We start from the raw sequence: 13814 nt of genomic DNA, 5'->3' as shown, positions 1-13814 counted from the left end.
TGGTACGATCATGTAAAATTATATTATAAATTTTTTATAGAGAGAGTAAATGAATATGGCTGCTTTATCGGAAGGTATATAGAGCTTTGAAAGAAAAACCCGAGATATGCGAAAATTTCACCCGAATATCCGAAATGACTGTCCTCTTTGTTTGTAAAATATAATAATAATATAGAATTTCGAAGTCAAAAAAAAACAAGGATCGGATAAAGGAAATTGTCTTTCTTTATGGACTGATAGAAATTGGTATGGTCTAGGGGTCTAGTATTTGATTAATTTCAGGCTTCTTTAGCAGATATATTATTTAGTAGAGCTCAACAAAGCACTAACCGAATATTGCCTATAATAATGTTAATTTGGGCATCAAGATTTAAAATGAATGTTGCAAAGAATATTAACAATTATAAAATAGCTTCATAAAATTTTAATTCCTCATTTATTGGTGAATTGTTAGTTCCTACGTGGGACATATAATACTGTAAAAAGCAGTAAACAAACGAAAAAAGACAAATTAAAGATGAGCTATCTGCAAGAGTGAGATCGAAAAGTGAAATTAATAAACAGAGAACCATATAATTTTTATAAAACATTTATGGAAAGAAATTCTTTTAATCAGCCTGATGAATTTATCGTCTTTGCAATCTTAGGTGACATATATGGTTAAATACCATGTGAAAGTACTGAAAATATGCACCAATTAAAAATAAACTAACTGCATAATTTACTTAGATGGAACACAATGGACAAATAGAAGAAACAATAAATTATTAACAGTAAATTTCTAAATATTTTAAGTATTGATAAATATTAAGATGTTCAACGAATTATATATAAAATATTATTCATATATTCTCTGTTTGAATATACAAACATGTATTACTTCATTTATAATTCCAAATTTATATTTATAAGATGAAAGTAAAGAAAGATCATGTATACTTTTATTTGATGCTTTGTAGTATTTACAGTTCTGAATATAATCTTACTTATGTTACTTTCTTATAATGTTCACTGGTGTTGCAATGTCATTTATTTGTTGATTATTAGAACTTAATTTAAATTATATTTAATCGAATGTAACTTAAAGAAGGTTAATTGAGATAGTTAATGAAAACTGAAAAAAAAAAACAGGGCGATTACTATTATTGGAAAATATCGATATTTTTGGACGTCGATATATCGGTAATTATCATTTATTCGATAGTTCCACCACTAATTGCACGAGCACTTTTTATATTAATTTCAAATAAACTATTGGTCCTTCTTTTCTTCTATAATTCTTTTAATAATTAGCATTAAAAAACACTACAGGCTCAATTGCTAATTCGTTTTTTTCTAATATTTCGAGTATTTCTCCATCATTTTGAATCAATGCACTTTTTTACTTTTAAAATAACCATGGCAATATCAAAGCCCCGAAATTGGAAATTAAGGTTTTATTACGCCAACAATAATTCACCTTTTATCCAATACTGGACCATTTTTTGTCGAGTTGTGCACAAACAATTTGCCCGAAGCAGTATGGTACCGATTATTCGACTATTTTAACAACTAAATCCTACCTATTTACGTTAATTTACAACATTCATTAGTAGATGATTACAGAGTTAGATTTACAGTATATTATATTAGAGGATATTTAATAAAATAATTAGCCACATTAATTAAATAATTATAAGCATAATAGACAATTGATAATAAACATTTATTTATAGATTATATTTAAACAATTAATCAGATTTTACTAATGCCTGTTCGAAATCTAAAATATATTTGTATTTTCAATTAACTATTGATATGGTTTGTAATGGATTATTATCTATGAGTCTCTATGATGTATAATATATACCTTTGAACATGAAAGTTAAGTTATTATCAAAATCGGTAACAGTAACTTTCTTTTTTGTTATTTATTTATTACATTGTTACAAGTTTTTGCCGACTAACTTTCAATTTGTAATAACTTAAACTTATGTAGCGACCGCTACAACCCTCTAGGCCACCACTATTACATCTACATTAAGTTCAAAGATTGGCAGCGCTGATAGATTGGTACCATGCGGTTCGCGGCTATAAAAGTTCACCACGACAACGTCTCTTTTCTACCCATGGTCTCTGTCGCTCGCAAAACACTTCGCTATCCCGAACCCGCAGCGACATCAGCAATAGACCATTTGGTTCTAGCTGGTCACCTTGGAATAAGAAGAAACTGTTTTTTTTTCTCTTTTTTCTATACTTCCATAGCGCTACCGTACTTCCTTTACCTATTAGGTTAGATATCCTGTGCATCCTCCTGTCCAATACATGTAGTATTTAACACATGAAATAAACAAGTCTTTATTCAACTAGTGCTTTCTGTTTCCATGCGAATTCCTTCCACAAAAATAGTAGTGAGTTTTCCGATAAACAATCGCGTCGACATTCTGACCGACATTGCTACACCTATATACCTGGATCGATCAGCCCTATATTAGTCTCTGGTGTAATAATACCTTTTTATTAACACAAATTTTTATTAAATGAGTCTGTGTTATTTTTTGATGTTATAAGATACTAACTTCAATATAGATTATACTTCATTATCGGCATGAGAATGGAGTCTTTCCACATAACTAACACTTTAAACTGATTTTCAGTAAGAATAAGCGCTATGAGATAGTAACGAAACGATATTTGAACGAGTAATGTTTATGAAAAGCCAAAGAGGGATAACACTGTCCTCAAATTGTTTATACAGAGTGTTCAATATAGCATACTAAACCACATGCCTTCTACGAACTAATAGTTCAGTTTGGGCTAAAAAAACTCGGTTATTGTAATTTTCAGAGTTTCGCTATTGAAGCTTACGCTCTACTATTGTAGAATTTTCGAATAATTATCCAAAATCTTCATCAAAGTGTAACTTCTTTAGATTTACTTCCACTTGTTTAACTTCTTGTTGTTTAACTAACTTCCCTAGTATAAGTTGGCGTCATTCTATATTCAGAAATAATTAATTTCGTCATTTAGGATGATATTTCGGCCAAAATTGCTGTTGATGAAGAATTAATGTATACGTGCAATAAGTATATAACAACACAGGTGCCATTATGCCAAATAAAACTGAAGAAATATCTACTACAATCAACTAAAACTATAGAAAAGCAATATTTTATAGCAGCAACTCCTGAATGAATACTAAGTCCATAAAAGTTTCACTATTAACTCATGTGGAACCTAAATATCTAGAATCCTTTACATCCAGGCATCTAAATGGTTTTGAAACTATTTTGTGCAAATAATTCCAGAGCAATATGCCTGTATACTTTAATATGTTTAAGAATTTTTTTCCCGAAACAAATTGACTACCCTTCTGACTATGTAACATTAGGGACTCACAGTCTGACATCTGTAAGATTGGTATCTTATTCGATGCTTATAGCAAGGGCGTTTCTCAGAGATTGGGTTAGGAATCAGTACTCTCCCCTTGAGCAGTCATCATCATAAATATCATCCCACTTTGGATGAGCTTACGGTGCATTTTTGACTTTTCGAAAGTAAGTATACAAAATAAAGCCAAAGTAACCTTCTGAAAACTCGTATAACTGGGTCTTTAATATTTCCTATGGACTGTTGCCTTTCAAAATATACTGTTGCCCATAGCATGACATCAATGAATAAGTTTTATTAGATACTAGCGACCCGCCCCGGCTTCGCACGGGTGCAATGCTGATAAAAAATTAAATACACTACAGAAAAAATATGAACGTTGTATATAAAAACATAGCGGCCCGCTCCGACTTTGCACGGGCATAAAATATATATGCCTATGTCACTCAATGAAAACATGATTAAAATCGATCCAGTATTTTTGGTTCATTCATTACTGCCCTTGGCCTGCACGCATTAAATTTGGAGTAAAACAATTTCTCTTCCCCTATACTTACTATGAAGATTTCCTGCTATCTTTGGAATATCTAAATTCATACAATTTTTATTACATTAAACATTTTTAAACGCAAATTTTAAATTTGTAATATCTCCGAAAATATTTGTTTAATTTACATGCTGTAAGGAACCATATTGATCTATATTAATTGCACACTGTATTTAAGGTACTTAATTCGATAAGGATTAATGCCGTATTGCTTAAAATAGCTTCGTAAATAAGCCATTTTCTCACGTAAAATGTAAACAATAAAAATGGTTAATGTGGGTTATCCCTAAAAGATAAACATATACCATCGCGGACTTTTTTGTAGACCTTTTTATGGTGTACAATACTGTAGTACATTAATTTGATCTAACTCGTAGGGTTAGGCAGCGTTTTTGCTAATTGCTAAATAAGCCTAAAAAAATAGGTTAATTTACGACATCACGTTAGAAACCTCTAAAATTAGCAATGTTGCCTTAGTATATTATGCATGTATTATACATATAAACCTTCCTCTTGAATCACTCTATCTATTGAAAAAAACCGCATCAAAATCCGTTGCGTAGTTTTAAAGATTTAAGCGCACATAGGGATATAGGGACAGAAAAGGAGACTTTGTTTTATACTATGTAGTGATATGAGACCTGATTTCATCATCCATCCATCCTGATATTGAACATTATTTTAGTCACGTAGAAGCAACAAACGACTTAAAAAAGTTAACGGCAAATTTCGAAGTGCTCAACATTAACTCGCACACAGATGGCTAAGTAAAACATTTAAATATTTCAAAATGTTTTATTAGAAAAAAACAACAATAAAAAAGTCTTAAACAACTAATAACAACATATTTACAACTAGTGTCTTAGACGCAAGACGATACATCATACTTATAGTCATTCAATGACATCAAAAAAATGGATGAATTTATGAAAATGAAAATGACTGATGAATGAATTCACACATGACACATGAGGATAACAAAGCACATTTCTGCTGCAGTTAGGTGTTTGAAACGAAGTCAGTCCGATGATGGTTCAGCTTAGTGGTGTCCACCTCCGTGTCCTCCTTGGTACACATGCTTGTAGACTGGTACATGAACTGGGTATGGTTTCTTGACGTATTCGACGTGGTGTCTTTCAACCTCGATTTTGACTGGTTTGGGTACATAAATTGGGATCAGTTTCTCGACGGTAATGGGAACCTTCTTTTCGATTTCTTGGGGTACCAGTTTGTAGATGGGTACGGCAATTGGTTGGGGAACAGGAATTTGAACTCCGTAGGGCTGGGGTACTCCGACCTTGATGGCTTGTGGAGTGGGGACACCGACTGGATGTGGTACTGGTACGCCGATCTTCTTCACAACAGGAACCGGGTAGGTTTCTTCCTTGACAATTTTGTTGGTTGGAATGTGTTGGTGTTCCACGTGAACTTCGGGTTGGTGGTCGAAACCTTCAGTGCCGCCATCTTGACCATTGATACCTAATGGGGTCCAACCACCAGCACTAGCTCCGGAATCTCCGGCTGATTCGTAACCACCACCGTATCCAGCGGATTCATAGCCACCGCCGTAGCCACCGCCATAGCCGCCGCCATAAGCAGCAGCTTCATAACCTGTAACATATCACACTGTAAAGGAATTCCCCTTGGGGTTTTAGGACATTAAGTTACCTCCACCTCCTTGATAATCTCCAGCCCCTTCGAGGCCACCATCACCGAGACCGGCTTGTCCAGATAAGTCGTTGCCTCCTTGATCTTCAAGGATTCCTCCATGGGCATATCCTAAAGCTAGGACTACGAAGACGACTGAACACTGAAATTATAAAAATATATTAATATATAATCAAGTAAACCTGAAACTCTATTCAATAAGTGACTGTTGGAGAAAATGGTGCTAACATTGATAAAACACTATTTAACAGAATAATTATTATAAAAATTACTAGACCGATATATGTTAAGGGAATTATTTATGATTTAGAACTTTGCTGGAATTTAAAAAAATACGAAAGGATCGAAAAGAAGATATAACTAGAACTGCACGGAAGGTAATGAGCCTTAGGGTATAATAAGAAACGCTGGTCTAATGAGAAATTAAAAAATAATATTAAGAGAAAATGGAATAGTTGAAATTAACTGGACAATAATTAGTGAGACGAAGATGAGTATGAGATTAATACAAGAACTATAGTATACTATAAAATATAGAAAGAGAAACCCAACAAACTAAAATTCTTCAATAAAGTAAAACATGAAACATGAAAGGGCACTAAAAGTAAAAAAGTCAAAATAATTGACGACTATACAATATGAATTTAAAATAATTTGGAAGGAATATTTAAAGAAATTTTATGTATAAACAAGTGCTAGGAGGATTAATAAAATATTTTGATCAATGGGGGAAAACACAAATAAAGGAAATAAGTAAATATAACCACATGAATGCAGTTGTTGAATATCAACTAAATATTGTATTGCTAAAATAGAGAGAAGTAACAATATTAGCAAATATATTATTAATAATTAAGGAATTATCAAAAAAGATAAATCACTTCCAGATTTTGTTATGAAGCCAACAGTGATGATACATCTATCAAAGATGTATAAGTTAATAGCAATAAGATAAAGTTGAATACTCATGGATGTAGATTACAAAATTAAAAATCAACAAATCATTATATTGTCAAAGAAAAACTGACATTACCGTAAAAAGGACCATTGTAACCAACAAAAGCAACAGGAAATAATAAAAATCAACAGAGAATAAAAATGGTTGATAATAAGAATAGGAAAGGATAAAACTATACAAAATATCAACGATAAAATGTCAAAAAATAAAATAAAAACTAGGGAGACCGGTCCACTTAAAAAATTCTATCTCGAGGCGCTAGGTTCAATAACATTTGACCACTCATTTATATTTTTTAAGGCCTACTTTTTAAACTACTCATAATTGTAGGTATTAAAGAAATTAGAAATCGAAAAATCTAATACAACTCGACACAATGAATACATCAATAATTAAAAAAGCAGAAAAAAATTAAGCGATAACAAAAGCAACTTTCACATATTTTATTTCACATCTATCTGTATCTTGCCATAAAAAACGAACGACTGTTATAGAAAGGGAAATACCATCCGGCTTCCGTTGTTTGGCCAGAAGTAGCAATTACCGCGAAAGAGTAAAAGTGAAATGATCACGTAAAAGTAGTTTTCATATAGCAATATGTTGAGCATAAATTTCATTACATGATTGTTAGAACGTTTAATGATTATTTTCTCACTCCACTGAATAATATATAATAAATATCGATAATTTTACATATCTAAAGTTTCCGGGTAATATTTTTTATGTTATACAAAAATTTAATATGTTTTGTTTTAAAATGTGTAATACAAGAGAAAGTGAACAAGGTTATTGTAAATCTACATTTTGCTGGCAAGCTTTCACATAACTGAAAAACCAATCAAGTGTAAACAGTGTGGTTTAAAAACCCATACGAGAAGAAATAATTCACTTATTTTCCGTATATTATAAAAACTATATAAATTCCATTAAGTATATTCCAAAAATTCAGCCAACATTTCTACCAAATTTTTTTCCTCAATATTTCCTTTTATTAATATGAATAGAACTTTCCACAACAAGTTCCACTGACTTGGAAAATAAAAAGGTACATTTCCATATAAACGCTATATATTATTCGCCACAATACAGTTCAATAAAAGAAACGACGAACGTAACCCTTTTCTGGCCAAAAACTGATGTAAAAGTCGTGTAAGACTGCGAGTAGGCAAAAGAGAAAAACTAAGATTCGATACCGAGTCTCCGAAGAGATTGAAACCTTTCAAAGAAAATAAATGCGATAGGGGAGAAAATATCAAAATCGAAAAATACTTTTTAGAATATGAAAAGTTTTTCAGGTTGCTCTTGTCGGAGTTCGTTAATATTTTTCAGTTTGTTGATACAGGGGCGGAAAGAAACTTTCTTTAATTGGTTATACTTTCCTCCATGTGCCTCGTTTAATGTGATATTTATCTGAACAAACAATTATATAAAGTTTACTTCTTTGAAAACAGATTTATTTGTTGATTGGATGTCATTAAATGGAAATATGTTATATTACGACTTGGTATATATTTGTTATACAAAAATGAAAAATACCTGTATTTCGTAATATATTTTAAGACAATTTACAATAAATATCTAATAGTTAAAATTTTTGCCGTAGTTCCACTTTAACAGAAAATGTATGAAATATTATTCACTTAATTCACATGTTTGATATTATTATTTTTACCCCAATAAATTAACAATACATGAAAAATAAGTGAATTGTAATTTATTATCTTCACACATGGGCAGATATAAATAAGCTAATAAGATCAGTTTCCATTTAATATTTATTGTTTTTTAAATTTAAAGTTGTATCTGAATAATAAATCTAAATAAGTATACATGATATTGAATGGTTATTAAAGTTTCTATATCTAAAAATAAAATTAGATCTTCTAAAAATACTCTATTGGTCTTATATATTTGATATAAAATTTATTTTAAAATCATTATATTTTTATTATTTATCATAAAAAAAATCTAATTGAAATAAATTTTTACTAGAAAATATATGCAAGAATATATAGTACAATTATTTATTTATGATTTTAATGAATACAAAAATGTTTGCTGCCCAAAAATTGTTAAAAATAAGCATATATACTCGATTATTATTAGACCTCTGCAATAATTAAACGTTCTTTTATTTCTAAAGTTTTATCCAATTAATAAATATAAAAATGATTTATCAGAAATCGAATTTTATTAATTTCTCTAACCCCAAGCATGAAACGAAATTTTCACAAATACTCAACGGATTTCATAGTAAAACTTTAATTTTTAAATAACAACCTCTATTATTCATCCCTTATGTATCTTTTATTAGATCTCTTTTGATACAGCTATTGCGTTTTAATCAAATAAAAACAGAAAATGTAATTGGAAAATTAGTATATGCATTTTAATGAGTAAAAATTAATTTATTAAAATTCCTGTAGAAAACATATATGAACATATCATTACAAATAAAAGAGAAAATATAAATATTCGTTCCCCAAATTGAAATATAAAATATTATGTTAGTTAATTCTAGAAAGTAGAACGGTATAAAAAGCTGAACTTATCCATTTTGAAACAAGACAGAAAAAAAAGAACATCACCAAACAACCGGCAGTTTCCGAGTTCCTTTCACGGCACGCTTGATTGCCCGAGATAATCGACAGCGAGAGAGAAAAAAAGGGCCAAAACCATAATTTTATGATCGGTAGGATCGTACACTTACAGTGAACTGCTTCATTATGTTGCTTGATCTAAACCAAAACCACAACTGATGATGATGAAGGTGCCGTCGCGTCTTCTTATATGAACCGACATGGCATAGGCGTGACTTAAGAGGCAGTGAAAGGCTTTCTTTTACTTTTCGGCATTTCAGATCGTTGCTCGCCGGACTGAGATCTGCTTGGTCGCTGATGGATGAACTCTGCTCGAGATAAATCCATTGTTTGGTTTGTGTGTCTTTTTTTTCTTCTCTTTGCTTCTGTTATTCGCAGATACGTGATAGGGTTTTTCTATGAGGAATTGTCTGTTTTTCTTATTCTGGTCGTGCAGTTAGGTGATTTGCATAGTCGGTGGTATGATACGAGAGTGGGTAAAAATGATTATAGGCACTAAATCGTTACTTCTGTATATTATATTTATGTACGAAAACAGCTGAAAAACTCATTATTATTATAATTACAAAAAGGCTGGGAGAAAATATTTAAGAATTTATCTAATATCTCTATATTATGATTTAGTTGCATTACATACATACTGTATCTGCCAAATAGCTGAACTATGCGTATAGAAGAATTACTCTGGTCGTTTATTGTTACTTTTTTCAGTAAATATGTTATATAGATGAGTTCTATTAATTTGATATGTAAATATGTGTTGTGTAATACAGTCTTGCTTGTCCGCCTTTTTGACACACGTAGCCAAGTCCGAACTCTGCATCTATATCTATTATGCTGCGTAGAGCCAGAGTCTACGAAGGATAAAAAATGAGATTCGGCATTGCTGAACATTATCTGGCCTTTGATGAAACGTACATATTCCATTTTTTGTTAGGAGCAAACATTCTTTGGGCGTGAATCTGTATTTTTCAACGGCGGGGGCGATTATAGTGTATATATCTAGCGTCCACACTACATTCGTCGATTCCACACTTTTGATGTTACTCTACGGATTGCAAGCGAATCCAAACAAACCTTCGTTGGCCTTCGTCAAGCCGTCCAAACAGAACTAAAAATATCCCAACAAACCATTCGTTGTCTTTCGTTGGCCCACTCTGTACGCAGCGTTAGAACAACATCTACAAAAATAACAAAAAAAAACACCTTTAAATTTTTAAAACATGTTAAGTATATAAAATATTTCTTTACAATTATTTCACAATACCAAAATCGTAGACAGTCCTTCCAAATACATTATTTTCCATCATCCACTTTTTTTGAGCGTTAATTCATATATTTAAATTTTCAATATTAGTGCAGCACTGCACATGCATAAGTATTTTATATAAGCATAAGCGTTTTAACAGCATAAATTTCGCAAGTATAATGGGTTTTCGTATTTTACCAAGAGAACCAAATATCATTACACTTGTAAATTTTCAAAAAAGTTCAATGAAGGAACAAACCACATTCTTACCATTAATTTTTTTACTATAAATTTGCTAATACCTAGAATACATTTAAATAAATTAAAAAAAATATATTCAAAATTGAAAATTTACAGGCTGATGAAGTGGTACCTTCGTGGTAAGTTGAAATCAAGAAAAACTCATTAAAGACTATTCATATGGTACAAAGTAAAAACAATTTATTTTCGAAAATCTACGGATGTTCGAAGAAACCACATAATTTTTTACCATTTCTTTTGATTTTTTAAATAATATTTTTATGATTTTACTTTATACTATAGAAAAATGCATTCAGAAGATTCGCAACAAATTCTAGTCGGATGCCAAGTGAGTAAAGCAATATATCTCCGAAAATAATTCAAGTATTGGAAAATCATCTAAGATCATCTTCTCAAAGGGTTAAGCTCTACTAATATTAATAAAAACGATGTTTTTTTGAAATTTCTAGACTAGAATACCCCTTAATAAGAGCGTAGAGTCCAGCACTGTTTTTTTTTGATACAGGACACATACATTTGAGCACATATACATTTTGAGAATGTATAACTAATTAATGTCAGCTTAAACTACGGATAGAGTTGTAGAGCAGTCCTAGATGATAAAGAAATAAGGGCATATACATACATCATCACGCATTTTCTGGGAATGAAGTTTATATTTGACTAACTCTTAAAGGATTGATTTCATTGCAAATTCAAAAATTCTGCTTAGATGTCCAGTGGTCAAGACTACAGGATGGCCCTCCTACTATTATTCGATTATGTGATATTATGCGATTATTGAAAATTTTTATTGTTCAAAAGGGAAGAGTACAAAATCCGATAACAAAAATGATCCTAGTCACTCAGTATCCAGGCTGAATAAAACCGAATATATTTAAGTTCGTCACTCGCCAACCGGTAGGCTTAAAAGCGAGGACCATCGTTCGGAGCCCACGTTAAGCGGTAGGTCCAGTTTATATATACCCTAATTGGTTAATACGAGACTCCACTTATATCCTCCAAGATATAATTTAAAAGGGTTATTCTAAAAAAATTAAAGGAATATATTGTATCAAAATATAGAACACAAAAATCAATTATAACTAATTGGTAAGTGTATATTATAACAATTATACTCAATATCTTTATTCTCAAAATCAATTACATTTTCCACGAAAGGACAGCAAAAACATAATGGAAAACTTGCCGTTTGCCACCGACAAATCCATTTACTTGGATCATGTGTATTATTTACAGGTCGATTTTTTTTCTTGTGCAAATCCCAAAAGGTAAACAAACCCCCCAGGCAAACGTGCAGCTGGAAAAAAGAAAATAAGAGACGATTTGACGTGCCCGGTGTTTGACAAATAAAAACATATTTCCTCCAACTATTTGCCGAATGGGAGAGAGGGGAAAACCGATGGTTTAATAGTGGTCCTTTTATTTTTGATGGACTTAATTTGTTTTACGGTCACCCGCTGTTTCTTTCAGACGAAGCTTAATTTCAACGATCAAAATATAAGGTTTACTGATTTCTATCAAATAACTAAAGAATTTTTCAGGTGTAACATTTTTATGAGATTGAAATAACTCATAAAGTTCAAATAATTCGTCAGACAACGTAAGAAGATTATCTAAGTGATGTCTCTCAAACATTCAACAAGATGAGGAAATTGCTACACGACATATAAAAATTCTACTGTAATGATCTTAACCCTCTGACTTGACTACTCTTGGTTCTTTCCTTCCTACTCTTAACGGTTGATTGTAACTCTCTTGACTGTGTAAATCTTAATTTTTGTCTTCCACCTCCCTGTACTGGTTAAATCTTTTGGGTATATCTTGTTTCACTTGACTGGGTAAAACTTGTTGTTCGCTCTGGATGCATTGTGTTTTATTGCGAAACCTCCACCCTCAGGTTCTTGGGGGTGGCTGAGAGGGATATTTCAATAAACCCTTTCCTGCATCCCGAACTGAATAAACCGAAAGAATAAATTGGAACTTAAAGACTTATCTTCCTTACACTTACGATATAAAAATGATCTGGCAAATTACAATTGAAACATGTTAAAATGCTTATAACTATATGAGATTTTTAGTTTTCATTAGGACAATATTACCACTTCATGTTCAAGTGTAATGACAGCAGATGTTGAAAAGGCTCTACAATATTTCTGAATAGTTCACAGGCATTTGGTTATGAGCAGTTGGAACTGATCAATGAGCAACAATATGAGCAAATTGCTGCCGCGGAATTATCCTCAATTATTCAAAGTCCTTTTTATTCAAAAGATAATATAAAGAGAAATGAAGCTTGGAGCATTTGTCGTCAAGAATCATTAAACTTGCCTAGAATTAAAATAAAATACAATTTGGCAGTCAATAAAATCCGAAAATGCCTTTAAATACAGCTTAATAGCTCAAAATATATTCAAATATATTTTTCTTTGTGCTAAAATGTTAGATTATAGTTATATTACTTGAGAATATTCTATTTTTCCAGCAGAACAAAATGCGTCACAAGATACCTCCAATTTAGCTTAAAATCAAAAAAATTGATTTATCAGTAAATAATTTCAGCTTATAAAGAGTATATATGGGGTTACTCCAAATGTGACTAAACAAAATCATTCGATTAATTAACAATGATTGTCGTTACGTAACCAATGAAGAATTACACTTTGACCACGGAAATAAATAGATCTACGAAGCTATCCTGGATATCACCATAAAACCATAAAAGAACTGACTAAATTACAGCAACGTGGAAGACAAACAACTACTGGACAACGCGCAGTTGGCTACAGATACTGGAACCAAACCACATGAAATTATAAAGCATATATGTATTATTGCAGATTTAAGCTCAATTATAATTTGATTGTAATATTTGATTGTAATTCTTATCGCTCTGACGAATGACACTTACTCGATATATTTAAATAGAGGACAAAAAAAATATGTGATTCTGAGACAGACAGCAGATATCCAGACATCAGACAATTTTACATTTTTTAACTGGTATAGTCTTCATTTCTTGGACCCTTATAATACTTTAGTTGCACTTTAAATAAAATAATTTGGTACGCACTTGTGAAAAATTATATTTAAAAACCGTGGATTATTTTTGAAAGCGATGATGGCAGTTTTGTCACATCCTGTAGAAAGTTTACTCTCCTC

General features: G+C 31.3%; 2 protein-coding genes across 2 annotated transcripts in view; one reads left to right on the top strand and one right to left on the bottom strand.

The window, feature by feature from the left end:
• LOC143196071 (nephrin) overlaps positions 1–13814 on the top strand; it is a 568267-nt gene that overhangs the window by 364239 nt on the left and 190214 nt on the right. The gene's annotated exons all lie outside the window — the stretch shown is intronic.
• Positions 4698–9317, bottom strand: LOC143196073 (uncharacterized). The gene is made up of 3 exons (XM_076403663.1): positions 9253–9317; positions 5585–5726; positions 4698–5527 (listed from the first exon to the last, which is right to left on the bottom strand). Exons 1-3 carry the CDS (start codon positions 9265–9267, stop codon positions 4956–4958), a joined length of 729 nt encoding a protein of 242 aa, XP_076259778.1. The 5' UTR covers positions 9268–9317; the 3' UTR covers positions 4698–4955.

The sequence above is a fragment of the Rhynchophorus ferrugineus genome, unplaced genomic scaffold (genome assembly GCF_030347505.1).
Source record: "Rhynchophorus ferrugineus isolate W39M unplaced genomic scaffold, kcgeb_rfMv2 rfM4, whole genome shotgun sequence".
Taxonomy (NCBI): Eukaryota; Metazoa; Arthropoda; class Insecta; order Coleoptera; family Curculionidae; genus Rhynchophorus; species Rhynchophorus ferrugineus.
This window is presented reverse-complemented; position numbering and strand designations above follow the sequence as displayed.